The 18,614-nt window shown below is 46.7% G+C and overlaps 1 protein-coding gene across 1 annotated transcript; it reads left to right on the top strand.

Annotated features, from left to right (window-relative positions):
- Positions 1 to 8,879: 8,879 nt before the first annotated feature.
- Positions 8,880 to 17,713, top strand: LOC137332774 (uncharacterized). The gene is made up of 2 exons (XM_067996711.1): positions 8,880 to 9,008; positions 15,503 to 17,713. The coding sequence occupies exon 2, from the start codon at positions 16,027 to 16,029 to the stop codon at positions 17,167 to 17,169; it is 1,143 nt and encodes a 380-aa protein (XP_067852812.1). The 5' UTR covers positions 8,880 to 9,008; positions 15,503 to 16,026; the 3' UTR covers positions 17,170 to 17,713.
- The last annotated feature ends 901 nt before the right edge of the window (positions 17,714 to 18,614 follow it).

Raw genomic sequence — 18,614 nt, 5'->3', positions numbered from 1 at the left:
GACAATGTGGAAAATTGCCCAGGTATGTCCTGTCCACAAAAATCAAGACAAATTCAATCCGGCCAATTACCGCCCCATCAGTCTACTCTCAATCATCAGCAAAGTGATGGAAGGTGTCGTCGACAATGCTGTCAAGCGGCACTTACTCACCAATAACCTGCTCATCGATGCTCAGTTTGGGTTCCGCCAGGACCACTCGGCTCCAGACCTCATTACAGCCTTGGTTCAAACATAGACAAAAGAGCTGAATTCCAGAGGTGAGGTGAGAGTAACTGCCCTTGACATCAAGGCAGCATTTGACCGAGTGTGGCACCAAGGAGCCCTAGTAAAATTGAAGTCAATAGGAATCAGGGGGAAAACTCTCCGGTGGCTGGAGTCATACCTAGCATAAAGGAAGATGGTAGTGGTTGTTGGAGGCCAATCATCTCAGCCCCAGGACATTGCTGCAGGAGTTCCTCAGGGCAGTGTCCTCGGCCCAACCATTTTCAGCTTGTTGACTGGAGATCACCGGTTACGGTTATTGGCTTAGTACAAAGAGGAGAAGATTCAATTCTCTCTTATCTCTCAATTCGCTTTATTCACGCCGTTAGATCATGTACATATAGCTTATACGTCTGGTTAGATATAGATATGCAGTTTGCACCAGCGACTGAACTCAGGTTGCTTCAGTTCAAAAGTTGTTTTTGCCTGTGTGTCAGCAGCTGGGAATCTCAGGTTACTTCAGCCCCTGGCCAACAAGCTGCTCCATCAATGACCTTCCCTCCATCGTAAGGTCAGAAATGGGGATGTTCGCTGATGAATGCACAGTGTTCAGTTCCATTCACAGCCGCTCAGATAATGAAGCAGTCCATGCCCGCATACAGCAAGACCTGGACATCATCCAGGCTTGGGCTGATAAGTGGCAAGTAACATTCGCGCCAGACAAGTGCCAGGCCATGACCATTTCCAACAAGAGAGAGTCTAATCATCTCCCCTTGACATTCGACGGCATTACCATCGCCGAATCCCCCACCATCAACATCCTGGGATCACCATTGACCAGAAACGTAACTGGGCCAGCCATATAAATACTGTGGCTACAAGAGCAGTTCAGAGGCTGGGTATTCTGTGGCAAGTGACTCACCTCCTGACTCCCCAAAGCCTTTCCACCATCTAAAAGGCACAAGTCAGGAGTGTGATGGAATGCTCTCCACTTGCCTGGTTCAGTGCAGCTCCAACAACACTCAAGAAGCTCGACACCATCCAGGACAAAGCAGCCCGCTTGATTGGCACCCCATCCACCACCCTAAACATTCACTCCCTTCATCACCGGCACACAGTGGCTGCAGTGTGTACCATCCACAGGATGCACTGCAGCAACTCGCCAAGGCTTCTTCGACAGCTCCTCCCAAACCTGCAACCTCTACCACCTAGAAGGACAAGGGCAGCAGGCACATGGGAACAACACCACCTGCACATTCCCCTCCAAGTCACACACCATCCCGACTTGGAAATATATCTCCGTTCCTTCATTGTCGCTGGGTCAAAATCCTGGAACTCCCTACCTAACAGCACTGTGGGAGAACCTTCACCACACGGACTGCAGCGGTTCAAGAAGGTGGCTGGTCCAGTTAAGTTTCTGGTCCATGGTGACCCCCAGGATGTTGATGGTGGGAGATTCAGCGATGGTAATGCTGTTGAATGTCAAGGGGAGGTGGTTAGACTCTCTCTTGTTGGAGATGGTCATTGCCTGTCACTTGTCTGGCACGAATGTTACTTGCCACTTATGAGCCCATGCCTGGATGTTGTCCAGGTCTTGCTGCATGCGGGCTCAGACTGCTTCATTATCTGAGGGGTTGCAAATGGAACTGAACACTGTGCAATCATCAGCGAACATCCAGATTTCTGACCTTATGATGGAGGGAAGGTCATTGATGAAGCAGCTGAATATGGTTGGGCCTAAGACACTGCCCTGAGGAACTCCTGCAGCAGTGTCCTGGGGCTGAGATGATTGGCCTCCAACAACACAGCTTGAAGAGATAAGATTTGGAATAAGAATGAAGAATCTGGGGCATGGAGCCAGAGCAAAGACTCCGGAGACCAACCATCGCGGAAGTGGAAGAACCTACGTCAGGGACATAGAAACGACGTTGAGAGAGAGAAAGAGAACGGAACGCCTGGCCAGCATCAGCTCTCCTTTTCGGGTGTTGGCCTTTATATTCCGTGACCTCTCAGGGAGTGTCAGAGAAACCTAGTGGAGACCATCTTCCTTTGTGCTAGGTATGACTCCAGCCACTGGAGAGTTTTCCCCCTGATTCCCATTGACTTCAATTTTACTAGGGCTCCTTGGTGCCACACTCGGTCAAATGCTGCCTTGATGTCAAGGGCAGTCACTCTCACCTCACCTCTGGAATTTAGCTCTTTTGTCCATGTTTGGACTAAGGTTGTTAGGAGGTCTGGAGCTGAGTCGTCCTGGCAGAACCCAAACTGAGCATCGGTGAGCAGGTTATTGGTGAGTAAGTGCCGCTTGATAGCACTGTCGACGACACCTTCCATCACTTTGCTGATGATTGAGAGCAGACTGATGGGGCGGTAATTGGCTGGATTGGATTTGTCTTGATTTTTGTGGACAGGACATACGTGGGCAATTTTCCACATTGTCGGGTAGATGCCAGTGTTGTAGCTGTACTGGAACAGCTTGGCTAGAGGCGCAGCTAGTTCTGGAGCACAAGTCTTCAGCACTACAGCCGGGATGTTGTCGGGGCCCATAGCCTTTGCTGTATCCAGTGCACTCAGCCGTTTCTTGATATCACGTGCCTACCAATCTTTCATTCCAATTTACCTGGGCCAGATCTGTTCTCAACCCAATGAAATTGGCCCTCCTCCAATTTAATATTTTCACTCTAGATTGCTCTGTGTTCTTTTCCATAACTAATTTAAACCTTATGATACTATGATCGCTGTTCCCTAAATGTTCCCCCACTGACGTTTTCTCCACTTGACCCACCTCATTCCCCACATCCAGATCCAGCAATGCCTCCTTCCTCGTTGGGCTGGAAACATACTGATCAAGAAAGTTCTCCTGAACATACTTCAGAAATTCCTCCCCCTCTCTGCCCTTTACACTATTACTATCCCAGTCTATATTAGGATTGTTGAAGTCCCCCAATATCACTGCTCTGTAGTTCTTGCACCTCTCTGTAATTTCCCTGCAAATTTTCTCCTCTATATCCTTCCCGCTAGTCGGTGGCCTATTGAATACATCCAGTAGTGTAATGGCATCTCCATTATTTCTTAACTCTAACCAATTAGATTCTGTCCTTGACTCCTCAAGGACATCCTCTCTCTCCAGCACTGCAATATTCTCTTTAATCAATACTGCCACCCCCTGCTTTTTTGCTGATTGTGGGAGATTGCTGTGTGCAAATTGGTTGCCATGTTTGCCTGCATAACAAGTGAGTGATGTGCCAATATTGCACATGATAGGCTTGTCTAATCTTAGCATAGACTGTTGACACTGAGGTTAATATTTATATCATTACACCAACATTTTTGCTTTCGCTCAGTGTTTTTGTGTTGGCGCTCTAGATTACAGCAGGCAGACAGCAACACTTTTCTAAACCATTCTAATCTGTTAGCTTAATCAGATGTCTCTCCAACTTTCCCTGTTGGATGACACAGGGGTTTTACTGCAGTGCTGTCTATTGTATTACTTTTCCTTTGTACATTTTGATTCTTGACAAGCATGAGAAGTTCCAGTGCAATCAATGAAACAAGATAATCCCCAATTAATACTCTGACGCATCCTTTCATGTTTACTGATGTGCAGATAAACTGAAGGTAAAACAATAAGTCAGAGACGCGCAGGGTCGACTGAATCTGTAACGTGGTTTCAACTCAGATTCCAAATGCCAATTCCAGTCTTCATCTCTTTCAATTTGAATTTTGGATTTGGGTTATTTCATGCTGATTTTATTTTTAGCAACTTCTCTGAGCTATAAGATCTATGTACAAAATTATAAAGCTGGATTTATGTGAACTATGTCATCAAATGTCGCATCGAGAGTAATACTCCCTCTTCAAGAGTGCTGCACCCACATCTAGAGTAATGCACCCTCATCTGGAGTAATGCACCCACATCTAGAGTAATGCACCCACATCTAGAGTAATGCACCCACATCTGGAGTAATGCACCCTCATCGAGAGTAATGCACCCACATCTAGAGTAATGCACCCACATCTGGAGTAATGCACCCTCATCTAGAGCAATGCACCCACATCTAGAGTAATGCACCCACATTTTTTTTTTTATTCGTTCACGGGATGTGGGCGTCGCTGGCGAGGCCAGCATTTATTGCCCATCCCTAATTGCCCTCGAGAAGGTGGTAGTGAGCCGCCTTCTTGAACCGCTGCAGTCTGTGTGGTGACGGTTCTCCCACAGTGCTGTTAGGAAGGGAGTTCCAGGATTTTGACCCAGCGACGATGAAGGAACGGCGATATATTTCCAAGTCGGGATGGTGTGTGACTTGGAGGGGAACGTGCAGGTGGTGTTGTTCCCATGTGTCTGCTGCTTTTGTCCTTCTAGGTGGTAGAGGTCGCGGGTTTGGGAAGTGCTGTCGAAGAAGCCTTGGCGAGTTGCTGCAGTGCATCCTGTGGATGGTTCACACTGCAGCCACAGTGCGCCGGTGGTGAAGGGAGTGAATGTTTAGGGTGGTGGATGGGGTGCCAATCAAGCGGGCTGCTTTATCTTGGATGGTGTCGAGCTTCTTGAGTGTTGTTGGAGCTGCACTCATCCAGGCAAGTGGAGAGTATTCCATCACACTCCTGACTTGTGCCTTGTAGATCGTGGAAAGGCTTTGGGGAGTCTAGAGGTGAGTCACTCGCCGCAGAACACCCAGCCTCTGACCTGCTCTCGTAGCCACAGTATTTATATGGCTGGTCCAGTTCAGTTTCTGGTCAATGGTGACCCCCAGGATGTTGATGGTGGGGGATTCGGCGATGGTAATGCCGTTGAATGTCAAGGGGAGGTGGTTAGACTTTCTCTTGTTGGAGATGGTCATTGCCTGGCACTTATCTGGCGCGAATGTTACTTGCCACTTATGAGCCCAAGCCTGGATGTTGTCCAGGTCTTGCTGCATGCGGGCTCGGACTGCTTCATTATCTGAGGGGTTGCAAATGGAACTGAACACTGTGCAGTCATCAGCGAACATCCCCATTTCTGACCTTATGATGGAGGGAAGGTCATTGATGAAGCAGCTGAAGATGGTTGGGCCTAGGACACTGCCCTTAGGAACTCCTGCAGCAATGCCCTGGGGCTGAGATGATTGGCCTCCAACAACCACTACCATCTTCCTTTGTGCTAGGTATGACTCCAGCCACTGGAGAGTTTTCCCCCTGATTCCCATTGACTTCAATTTTACTAGGGCTCCTTGGTGCCACACTCGGTCAAATGCTGCCTTGATATCAAGGGCCGTAACTCTCACCTCACCTCTGGAATTCAGCTCTCTTGTCCATGTTTGGACCAAGGCTGTAATGAGGTCTGGAGCCGAGTGGTCCTGGCGGAACCCAAACTGAGCATCGGTGAGCAGGTTATTGGTGAGTAAGTGCCGCTTGATACAACTGTCGACGACACCTTCCATCACTTTGCTGATGATTGAGAGTAGACTGATGGGGCGGTAATTGGCCAGATTGGATTTGTCCTGCTTTTTGTGGACAGGACATACCTGGGCAATTTTCCACATTGTCGGGTAGATACCAGTGTTGTAGCTGTACTGGAACAGCTTGGCTAGAGGCGCAGCTAGTTCTGGAGCACAAGTCTTCAGCACTACAGCTGGGATGTTGTCGGGGCCCATAGCCTTTGCTGTTTCCAGTGCACTCAGCCGTTTCTTGATATCACGTGGAGTGAATCGAATTGGCCGAAGACTGGCTTCCGTGATGGTGGGGATATCGGGAGGAGGCTGAGATGGATTATCCACTCGGCACTTCTGGCTGAAGATGGTTGCAAACGCTTCAGCCTTGTCTTTTGCACTCACGTGCTGGACTCCGCCATCATTGAGAATGGGGATGTTTGCAGAGCCTCCTCCTCCCGTTAGTTGTTTAATTGTCCACCACCATTCACGACTGGATGTGGCAGGACTGCAGAGCTTTGATCTGATCCGTTTGTTGTGGAATCGCTTAGCTCTGTCTATAGCATGTTGCTTCCGCTGTTTAGCATGCATGTCGTCCTGAGTTGGAGCTTCACCAGGTTGGTACCTCATTTTTAGGTACGCCTGGTGCTGCTCCTGGCATGCTCTTCCACACTCCTCATTGAACCAGGGTTGATCCCCTGGCTTGTTGGTAATGGTAGAGTGAGGAATATGCCGGGCCATGAGGTTACAGATTGTGGTGGAATACAATTCTGCTGCTGCTGATGGCCCACAGCGCCTCATGGATGCCCAATTTTGAGCTGCTAGATCCGTTCTGAATCTATCCCATTTAGCACGGTGGTAGTGCCACACAACACGTTGGATGGTGTCCTCAGTGCGAGGACGGGACTTCATCTCCACGAGGACTGTGCGGTGGTCACTCCTACCAATACTGTCATGGACAGATGCATTTGCGACAGGGAGATTGGTGAGGACAAGGTCAAGTAAGTTTTTCCCCTCGTGTTGGTTCGCTCACCACCTGCCGCAGGCCCAGTCTAGCAGCTATGTCCTTCAGGACTCTGCCAGCTCGGTCAGTCGTGGTGCTACCGAGCCACTCTTGGTGATGGACATTGAAGTCCCCCACCCAGAATACATTCTGTGCCCTTGCTGCCCTCAGTGCTTCCTCCAAGTGGTGCTCAACATGGAGGAGGACTGATTCATCAGCTGAGGGAGGGCGGTAGGTGGTAATCAGCAGGAGGTTTCCTTGCCCATGTTTGACCTGATGCCATGAGATTTCATGGGGTCCAGAGTCAATGTTGAGGACTCCCAGGGCCACTCCCTCCTGACTGTATATCACTGTACCGCCACCTCTGGTGGGTCTGTCCTGCCGGTGGGACAGGACATACCCAGGGATGGTGATGGAAGAGTCTGGGACGTTGGCTGAAAGATATGATTCTGTAAGTATGGCTATGTCAGGCTGTTGCTTGACTAGTCTGTGGGACAGCTCTCCCAATTTTGGCACAAGTCCCCAGATGTTAGTAAGGAGGACCTTGCAGGGTCGACTGGGCTTGGTGTTTTGCCGTTGTCGTGTCCGGTGCCTCGTGGTCCGATGCCGGGTGGTCCGTCCGGTTTTATTCTTGTTCTGACTTGTCGTAGCGAGATTTTACAACTGAGTGGCTTGCTCGGCCATTTCAGAGGGCAATTAAGAATCAACCACATTGCTGTGGGTCTGGAGTCACATCTCGGCCAGACCGGGTAAGGACGGCAGGTTTCCTTCCCTAAAGGACATTAGTGAACCAGATGGGTTTTTACGACAATCCGGTAGTTTCATGGCCATCATCACTGATACTAGTATTTTAATTCCAGATTTTTATTTAATTAATTGAATTTAATTAATTAATTGAATTTAAATTCGCCAGCTGCCGTGGCGGGATTTGAACTCATGACTCTGGATTTTAGTCCAGGCCTCTGGATTACTAGCCCAGTAACATAACCACTATGCTACCGTACCCTATCTGGAGTACTGCGCCCACATTTGGAATACTGTGCCCACATCTGGAATACTGCGGACACATCTGGAGTACTGCGCCCACATCTGGAATACATCGGCCACATTTGGAGTACTGCGCCCACATCTGGAATACTGTGGCCACATCTGGAGTACTGCGCCCGCACCTGGAATACTGTGCCCGCATCTAGAGTACTGCACCAACATCCAGAGTACTGCATCCAGTTTTGGTCCCCTCACATTGTGGGTGATATAGTGGACTTGTGGTTCAGAGGTGAGCCACAAGAATGATTCCTAGATTAAAAAACCTTAGTTACTCAGATAGGCTTAAAGAGCTGAGCCTATTTACTTTAGTGCAGCGTAGACTTGGAGGTGACCCGATAGAGGTTATATAAAATAATGAAAGGACCGGATTGGGTGCCTATTGATTGATTTTTTCAATTTGACAGATTGGGTTGAGCCAGGGGTAATGCAGTTAAACTTGAAGTCAATGGAAATAAAATTCGGGAGAGATGTAAAATGAGCTGCCGACAGGTTGGAGATAACACTGTGGGGCTGATTCTGCAATCCACACTGGGAATGAGGCCTTTGCATTGTCGGCCCTTGTGACTCGACTTTATTTCCTTGTTGCTCAAAAGGCCACTTCTTGATCAATAAGTTAAGCCTTTGAATGGCATACGGTGGGATAAGGTACCAACCTAGTGAAGCTGTAGCACAGGGATACCTCCATGTTAAACACCAAAATCAGCAGGCTACAGACACAGGAACAATTATCAAACAAATTTTGAAACCGAGCCACATATTAGGACAGGTGACCAAAAGCTTGGTTTTAAGGAGCATCTTAAAGGAGTAAGGAGAGGTGGAGAGGCGGAATAGTTTAAGGAGGGAATTCCACAGCTCAGGGCCTAGGCAGCTGAAGGCACGGCAGCCAGTGGTGGAACGATTTAAATCGGGGATGTGCAAGAGGCCAGAATTGGAGGAGCGCAGAGATCTCGGAGGGTTGTCGAGCTGGAGGAGGTTACAGAGATAGGGAGTGGTGAGGGCCATGGAGGGATTTGAAAACAAGGATGAGAATTCCTACATTACAACGTTAACTACACTTCAAAAAGTAATTCATTGGCTGTAAAGTGCTTTGGGACGTCCTGAGTTCATGAAAGGTCCTACATGAAGGCAAATCTTTCTTTAGAACTGACATCACAAAGCAGAGAGCAGAAAATGCCAGTCCAAATATACTGTGTGGGTTTTGCAATGTTCTGTGGCAGCTGTTGGCTTGTTGCAGTCTGTTTGAATCTAACGACGAATACTTAAAAGCTCCACAGACAAATACACAGTGACATCCGACAAGTAACACTTCAGTTCATGTTTTTAAACAGAGTGATAAGAAGCAGTAATAAAAGGTAAAAATTTTGTTACCTTAATCTCTTCTTATAAAATTGGCAATTATAATTTTCCAGTGCTCTAAACATAATGTAATGTTAAAGTACTAAAAGGAAATGTGGCAGAAAATATGTTGCAATGTTCTGAAGGTCTTAATGAATTTAGTACTTAAGAGGACTAAACAAATGAACACATCTCTAAGAATTTAATGACTGGGAAATGGACTGACAAAGGAAGGGATTTTAAAATGATAAGATGGCCTTTGTGTACTAAAAGTTATTTAATGCATGGTTTAATATAGAAGACATTTTCTGTTCATTCTTCTGCTTATTTTGGCTGAGGTACCTGTTTGAGATTCAGATGACGATGTTCTATTCAAATTAATATATTCTTAACTACAAGGGGCTTAATTGTACTTTGTGTGGGCGTAAGGCCTTCTTTCATGATAACTACACAGAAGAGAGTCCCTGTATAACCATAAGAACTGTATATATTAAACTCACATGTGATAATTTACCACTGATGATAAGCTGAAATGAGCAGTTGTGAGTGCTACAAACTTAGTCGCCTAGCAACTAGAACATGACCCCGAATAATTGGGGCTCATCCCACCTTGCTGGTGAACTGAAAATGGTGGCTTGCAAACTCAAAGCCACTTGAAAGACACTTTTCAAACAATTGATGAACTGGAATGCGGAAACGTAAAATTCCACAACATCTGAGCGTCAGGAGATCTGGACCAGCACATCCACAAAGGAGGCAGAACATCATAAGGGTTATATTTTCCTTTGTTCAGAAACAAAATGGGGAAGATCCCCATTCTGCTTCATAATTTATATGACCTGCTGATTAAAGCACAGTTTTGCAATGTTGATTCCCTGAGAACGCAGTTTATTTAGTGGTAACGATAAAATATCAGCAATTACAAAGTATCTGTAGCAATAATCCTTTAGTAATTTTCAAGCAGCTAACAAGTTATTTAACTGGTATAATTTTTTTTAATTGTTTGAATCGTTTGATGTGTCAGCTTGGCTCGATGATAGCACTCTCAGAAGGCCCTGGAATCAAGCCCTCGATCCGTAACTGGAACTCTGGGAAAGTATCAGTTGTTAAAAGATACAGTTAAGATGCAGATATAGATCGCACCCCAAACTTGAGCTCTTCATAAATAATTATTAACTGGCACATAGGTCATATCCTCAACTTAATCTGATTTTTATTTCCCTTTTAAAAGTGACAACCTATATGCAATTTGTTTGGTGTGCAGGATGATGTATATAATATAACAGGAATTATTATCAATACAGAAGTCAGTTTTAATTATCTTTGCATTATAAGAATGTTATCTGTGTGATAAAGGCTAACGCATAGTTTAGATTAGATCGCCAGGAAGGAAATGCTAAGTAAGCAGGAGGTGTCGAAGGGTTTGTGTAAAGAATTATAACTAGTTTGGGGACAACAACAACTTGCATTTATATACCGCCTTTAACGTAGTAAAACATCCCAACGCACTTCACAGGAGCGCAATCAGACAAAATTTGACACCGAGCCACATAAAGAGATATTAGGACAGGTGGCTAAAAGCTTGGTCAAAGAGGTAAGTTTAATTGCCCACCCCTAGTTGCCCTGAGAAGGTTGGTGATGTGACTGGGTATTTTCAGAAGGCAGTTAAGAGTCAACCACGCTGATTTGGGACTGAAGTCACTTACATACCAGATCGGGTACGGACAGCAGGTTTCCTTCCCTAAAAGACGTGAGTGAACCAGTTGGGTTTTTATGATAATCCGACAGTTTCATGGTCACTTTTACTGATACCAGCTTTTTAATTCCAGATTTTAAAAATAATTCAAACTTTCAAACTGCCTGGGTGGGATTTGATTTCACGTCTACTGAATTATCAGTCCAGTAAACATAACCACTACACTACTGTACCCAAGATAGAGATTAACTAATTGATAGAGATTGATTGCTATGATTAGTCAACTACTCCATTATCATTGTTATAATGCGAATACCAGGGTGGTGGAAGGTGAACTGGATGGACCTTGGTCTTTTATTGTCTCACAGTTCCTATGTTGCTGTTAGTAAATTCTGTTAAATCAACATGGTGAATATGCTCAAGCACATAATTCCAAACGTACTTAGCACGCAGCCAAATGGGTAAAGGTGGTTATTTGCACATAATGTGCAGAGTAAGGAGAATCTAGTTACCCTGCAGCCAAATCTGAAAAGTATCACTCACCATGAACACCAGCCCTCAACACCTCCCCACTTTTGCAACAGACACCACAGTATCACAAGATAGGTAAAGATGAGAGGGACCATATGGTCTATCAGCTACAAAAATACCCATGTATTGGAGATTGTTAACTCCAGATTTGACTACTCCAATGCCCAATGCTCTACTGACCGGCCTCCCATCTTCCACCCTCCATGAACTTGAGCTCATCCAAAACTCTGCTGCCCGTATCTTAACTCGCACCAAGTCCCGTTCACCCATCACCCCTGTGCTCACTGACCTACATTAGCTCCCAGTCCACCAACTCCTCGATGTAAAATTTCTGATCCTTATGTTCAAATCCCTCCATGGCCTCACCCCACCCTATCTCTGTAACCTCCTCCAGCCCTACAACCCTCCGAGATCTCTGCGCTCCTCCAATTCTGGCCTCTTTTGAATCTTCCACTTCCTTTGTCCCACTATTGGCGGCCGTGCCTTTAGCTGCCTAAGCCCGAAGCTCTAGAATTCCCTCCCTAAGCCTCGCTGCCTCTACGCCTCTCTCTCCTCCTTTAAAAAACTTCATAAAACCTGAATCTTTGACCAAACCTTTGGTCCTAAAATCTCTTTCTTTGCTGATTATGCTCCTGCGAAGTACTTCGGCTTGCTTTACTATGTTAAAGGTCCAAGTTGTTGTTGTTGAGAGCTGAAGAATGATGTTCAGGAAGATTGACAGGGTGAGATAACAGGCACAGGCAAGGAAAGGGTAACGGTATTTGATGAGGACACAACTGTTCCTGCATAACTTAACCAAAGTTTTGTGGTCTAAAAATATCAAGCATTAAATAAAATTCTAACAATGCGTAACTGATTACATTGTTCGAGATGATGATGCCTTTCCACATATATGTAAATTATATAAGATTCACATTTTGTTAAAAACATGTAATAGGTGCCAAAATAAGGTTTAGATAAACAGTGGCAAAACCCACTAATCCCTTCTGTCAGCCCAGTGGGTAGAAGTCTTGCCTCTGAGTCAGAAGGTAATGGGTTGGAGCTCCGTTCCAAACACCATAATCCAGGCCGACACTCCCAGTGCAGTACTGAGAGAGTGCTGCACTGTCAGAGGCGCCACCTTTCGGATGAAATGTTAAACCGAGGCCCCATCTGCCCTCTCAGTTGGATGCAAAACATCTCACGGTCACTATTTCGAAGAAGAGTGAAGGATTTCTCCCTGGTTGTCCCGGTCAATATTTATCCCTCAACCAACATCAATAATGTGGAGATGCCGGTGATGGACTGGGGTGGACAAATGTAAGGAATCTTACAACACCAGGTTATAGTCCAACAAATTTATTTTAAAATCACAAGCTTTCGGAGATTATCCCCTTCGTCAGGTGAATGAGTGAAAGGTTCTCAAATCGCATATCTTAAATTAGGCTGGGACACCATCACGCCAATCAAAAGGTGTCGTTGGTGTTCAGACAGATTAGCCACGGAGAACAGTACATCACAGTACACTGAATATACATTGTTTCAAATTACACAGACAGAGAGAAAGAGACCCAAATGGCAGAGAGAGAGAGGGAATATTAAAAACAGATAACTTTTTTTTCCCCTTGCTGGTGGGGTTACGTGTAGCGTGACATGAACCAAAGATCCCGGTTGAGGCCGTCCTCATGGGTGCGGAACTTGGCTATCAATTTCTGCTCGACGATTTTGCGTTGTCGTGTGTCTCGAAGGCCGCCTTGGAGAACGCTTACCCGAAGATCGGTGGCTGAATGTCGTTGACTGCTAAAGTGATCCCTGACTGGGAGGAAACCCTCCTGTCTGGCGATTGTTGCACGGTGTCCGTTTATCCATTGTCGCAGTGTCTGCATGGTTTCGCCAATCTACCATGCTCCGGGGCATCCTTTCCTGCAACGTATGAGGTAGACAACGTTGGCCGAGTCACAGGAGTATGAACCATGTACCTGGTGGGTGGTGTCCTCTCGTGTGATGGTGGTATCCGTGTCGATGATCTGGCATGTCTTGCAGAGTTTGCCGTGGCAGGGTTATGTGGTGTCATGGACGCTGTTCTCCTGAAAGCAGGATAATTTGCTGCGAACGATGGTCTGTTTGAGGTTGGGTGGCTGTTTGAAGGCAAGTAGTGGAGGTGTGGGGATGGCCTTAGCGAGGTGTTCGTCGTCATCGATGACATGTTGAAGGCTGCGGAGAACATGGCGTAGTTTCTCCGCCCCCGGAAGTACTGGACGACGAAGCGTACTCTGTTGGTTGCGTCCAGTGTTAGTCTTCTGAGGAGGTCTATGCGATTCTTCGCTGTGGCCCGTCGGAACTGTCGATCGATGAGTCGAGCATCATATCCCGTTCTTAAGAGGGCGTCATTCAGCGTCTGTAGGTGTCCATCGCGTTCCTCCTCGTCTGAGCAGATCCTGTGTATTCGTAGGGCCTGTCCATAGGGGATGGCCTCTTTGACGTGGTTAGGGTGGACGCTGGAAAAGTGGAGCATCGTAAGGTTGTCCGTGGGCTTGCGGTAGAGTGAGGTGCTGAGGTGCCCGTCGTTGATGGAGATTTGTGTGTCCAAGAAAGAAACCGATTCTGAGGAGTAGTCCATGGTGAGTTTGATGGTAGGATGGAACTTGTTGATGTTATCGTGTAGTCTCTTCAGCACCTTTCAGGAGAACAGCGTCCATGACACCACACAACCCTGCCACGGCAACCTCTGCAAGACATGCCAGATCATCGACACGGATACCACCATCACACGAGAGGACACCACCCACCGGGTACATGGTTCATACTCCTGTGACTCGGCCAATGTTGTCTACCTCATACGTTGCAGGAAAGGATGCCCCGGAGCATGGTACATTGGCGAGACCATGCAGACACTGCGACAACGGATGAATGGACACCGCGCAACAATCGCCAGACAGGAGGGTTCCCTCCCAGTCGGGGAACACTTCAGCAGTCAAGGACATTCAGCCACCGATCTTCGGGTAAGCGTTCTCCAAGGCGGCCTTCGAGACACACGACAACGCAAAATCGTCGAGCAGAAATTGATAGCCAAGTTCCGCACCCATGAGGACGGCCTCAACCGGGATCTTGGGTTCATGTCACGCTAAACGTAACCCCACCAGCAAGGGGAAAAAAAGTTATCTGTTTTTAATATTCTCCCTCTCTCTCTCTCTCTCTCTCTGCCATTTGGGTCTCTTTCTCTCTGTCCGTGTAATTTGACACAATGTATATTCAGTGTACTGGGATGTACTGTTCTCCGTGGCTAATCTGTCTGAACACCAATGACACCTTTTGATTGGTGTGATGGTGTCCCAGCCTAATATAAGATATGCGATTTGAGAACCTTTCACTCATTCACCTGACGAAGGAGATAATCTCCGAAAGCTTGTGATTTTAAAATAAATTTGTTGGACTATAACCTGGTGTTGTAAGATTCCTTACATTCAACATCAATAAACAGATTATCTGGTCATTATCTCATTTCTGTTTGTGGGACCTTGCTGTGTGCAAATTGGTTGCCGCGTTTCCTACATCACAGCTATACAAAGCCCTGGTTAGACCACACCTGAAGTACTGTGTTCAGTTCTGGGCATTGCACCTTAGGAAGGATATATTGACCTTGGAGAGAATGCAGCGTAGATTTACTGGAATGATACCTGGACTCCAAGGGTTAAATTACGAGGGGAGATTACACAAACTAGGGTTGTATTCCTTGCATTTAGAAGATTAAGTGGTGATTTGATTGACGTTTTCAAGATATCAAGGGGAACTGATAGGGTCGATGGAGAGAAACTATTTTCGCTGGTTGGGGAGTCTAGGACTAGGGGACATAGGCTAAAAATTAGAGCCAGGACTTTCAGGAGTGAAGTTCGAAAACACTTCCACACGCAAAGAGTGGTAGAAGTTTGGAACTATTCCGCAAACGGCAGTTGATGCTAGCTCAGTTGTTAATAAGGGGCTGCTCTTTCAAAACTGAGATGAGGAGAAACTTCTTTACTCAGAGGGTAGTAGGTCTGTGGAATTTGCTGCCCCAGGAAGCTGTGGAAGCTACATCATTAAATAAATTTAAAACAGAAATAGACAGTTTCCTAGAAGTAAAGGGAATTAGGGGTTACGGGGAGCGGGCAGGAAATTGGACATGAATTTAGATTTGAGGTTAGGATCAGATCAGCCATGATCTTATTGAATGGCGGAGCAGGCTCGAGGGGCCGATTGGCCTACTCCTGCTCCTATTTCTTATGTTCTTATGTAAATCTGAGATTGATCGATTTTTGTTAACCAAAGGTATCAGGCGCACTCAGAAGACAGTCCAGAATGTCACCCGAGCACAACGCAATGCCATCAACGCTCTCAAGACCAACTGCAACATCGTCATCAAACCAGCGGACAAAGGAGGAGCCATCGTCATACAGAACAGAACGGACTATTGCAAAGAAGCATACCGACAACTGGACAACCAGGAACACTACAGACGGTTACCCGCAGATCCGACCAAAGAACACACCCACCAGCTCAACAAACTGATCAAGACCTACGATCCAGACCTTCAAAGCATCCTACGCACTCTCATCCCACGTACTCCCCGCGTGGGAGACTTCTACTGCCTCCCAAAGATACACAAAGCCAACACACCCGGACGTCCTATCGTATCAGGCAACGGAACCCTGTGTGAGAACCTCTCTGGATACATCGAGGGCATCCTGAAACCCATCGTACAGGGAACCCCCAGCTTCTATCGCGACACTACAGACTTCCTACAAGAACTCAGTACCTACGGACCAGTTGAACCAGGAACACTTCTCACCACGATGGACGTCTCGGCACTCTACACCAGTATCCCCCACGATGACGGCATCGCTGCGACAGCATCAATACTCAACACCAACAACAGCCAATCTCCAGACGCCATCCTACAACTCATCCGCTTCATCCTGGATCACAATGTCTTCACCTTCGACAACCAGTTCTTTACCCAAACACACGGAACAGCCATGGGGACCAAATTTGCACCCCAATACGCCAACATTTTCATGCACAAGTTCGAGCAGGACTTCTTCACTGCACAGGACCTCCAACCAATGCTATACACCAGATACATCGATGACATTTTCTTTCTATGGACCCACGGCGAAGAATCACTAAAGAGACTACACGATAACATCAACAAGTTCCATTCCACCATCAAGCTCACAATGGACTACTCCTCAGAATCAGTTTCTTTCTTGGACACACGAATCTCCATCAAAGACGGGCACCTCAGCACCTCACTCTACCGCAAGCCCACGGACAACCTCACGATGCTCCACTTTTCCAGCTTCCACCCTAACCACGTCAAAGAGGCCATCCCCTATGGACAGGCCCTGCGAATACACAGGATCTGCTCAGACGAGGAGGAACGCAATGGACACCTACAGACGCTGAAAGACGCCCTAGTAAGAACGGGATATGACGCTCGACTCATCGATCGACAGTTCCGACGGGCCACAGCGAAAAATCGCATAGACCTCCTCAGAAGACTAACACGGGACGCAACCAACAGAGTACCCTTCGTCGTCCAGTACTTCCCCGGAGCGGAGAAACTACGCATGTTCTCCGCAGCCTTCAACATGTCATCAATGACGATGAACACCTCGCTATGGCCATCCCCACACCTCCACTACTCGCCTTTAAACAGCCACCCAACCTCAAACAGACTATCGTTCGCAGCAAATTTCCCAGCTTTCAGGAGAACAGCGTCCACGACACCACACAACCCTGCCACGGTAACCACTGCAAGACATGCCAGATCATCGACACAGATACCACCATCACACGAGAGGACACCACCCACCAGGTGCATGGTTCTTACTCCTGTGACTCGGCCAACGTTGTCTACCTCATACATTGCAGGAAAGGATGCCCCAGAGCATGGTACATTGGCGAGACCATGCAGACACTGCGACAACGGATGAACGGACACCGTGCAACAATCGCCAGACAGGAGGGTTCCCTCCCAGTCGGGGAACACTTCAGCAGTCAGGGACATTCAGCCACCGACCTTCGGGTAAGCGTTCTTCAAGGCAGCCTTCGAGACACACGACAACGCTAAATCGTCGAGCAGAAATTGATAGCCAAGTTCCGCACCCGTGGGGACGGCCTCAACCGGGATCTTGGGTTCATGTCATGCTACACGTAAGCCCACCAGCGAACAAAAGCTATCTGTTTTTAATATAACGGGTCATTTGCTGGCTTTCTCTGCCTTCCGGATGTTTCTGCCTCTCTCTGTTTTTTTTTCCTGTTTGTTTTTTTTTGTTGTTGAATGTATATTCGGGGGCTCTGTAGGTAACACCTCTCTGTCTGAACACAGTGATTGCCTTGGCAACGGGCAGTTGCAAAGAATGTCTGTAATCACCATGTATTGTTCTGTGAATTAATAAATGCGTAGGCTTCGAGGAGTTCCTGACATTTACCTGAGGAAGAAGGAAGCCTCCGAAAGCTTGTAAATTTCAAATAAAATCGTTGGACTATAACTTGGTGTTGTAAAATTGTTTACAGTTGTCAACCCCAGTCCATCACTGGCATCTCCACATCAAAGGTATTAAGGGATATGGGGCTAAGGCGGGTATATGGAGTTAGGTCACAGGTCAGCCATGATTTCATTGAATGGGGGAACAGGCTCGAGGGGCTAAATGGCCTACTCCAGTTCCTATGTCCCTCTGTTCCTTTGTTCCTATTACAACCGTGACTACACTTCGAAAGTGTTACATTGGCTGTAAAGCGCTTTAGGAATCCTGAGGTCATGAAAGGGGCTATATAAATGCAAGTTGTTTCGTTCTTTTCTTCAACAGTAACTTATGATTCACAGGTTCAGAACATCTTATTAATGCACAACGGCAGAGTTTGATCAAATTCGTTCCTTGGTAATAGTTGTTTTTGAGTGATTTGCAACAGGAAAGAAATTCACTGCCATGAAACTCAGATCTGGGTAAATCATTGGGGATCTCACAGTATCAGCAGTCCCTGCAAATGTCGACAATCTCCTGGGTTCTCGCGATCTAACATCCAAATGTTGGTGTGGAAAACATTTTTAATTGGCATTCAGCAGTAGAACTAACACACAAGTTACGTCAACAAATGGGGAAGTCTGATGATAGGCCAGTTAGAAATCTGATGATCTTGGAGAACCCCCCTGGATACTTCTCGGGACCCCCAGACCCCGAACAGGCATGAAGTAACAATCTTACATGCAAGTACTGAATGAGTTTAGTATTAGCAGCCAATTTACAGACACAGTGATGCACTTGTGCAGTGAGTATTGCTGTAATGATTGTAATGATTTACTAATTGACCAATCATTGTGAACTAACTTCCTTGAATTAATTAGCCACACCTGCTCCTTGCAATCACACCTGCTCCA

The sequence above is a fragment of the Heptranchias perlo genome, chromosome 15, assembly GCF_035084215.1.
Source record: "Heptranchias perlo isolate sHepPer1 chromosome 15, sHepPer1.hap1, whole genome shotgun sequence".
Classification (NCBI taxonomy): Eukaryota; Metazoa; Chordata; class Chondrichthyes; order Hexanchiformes; family Hexanchidae; genus Heptranchias; species Heptranchias perlo.
Note: the sequence above shows the minus strand (reverse complement) of the source record. Positions and strands in the feature narration are given on the sequence as shown.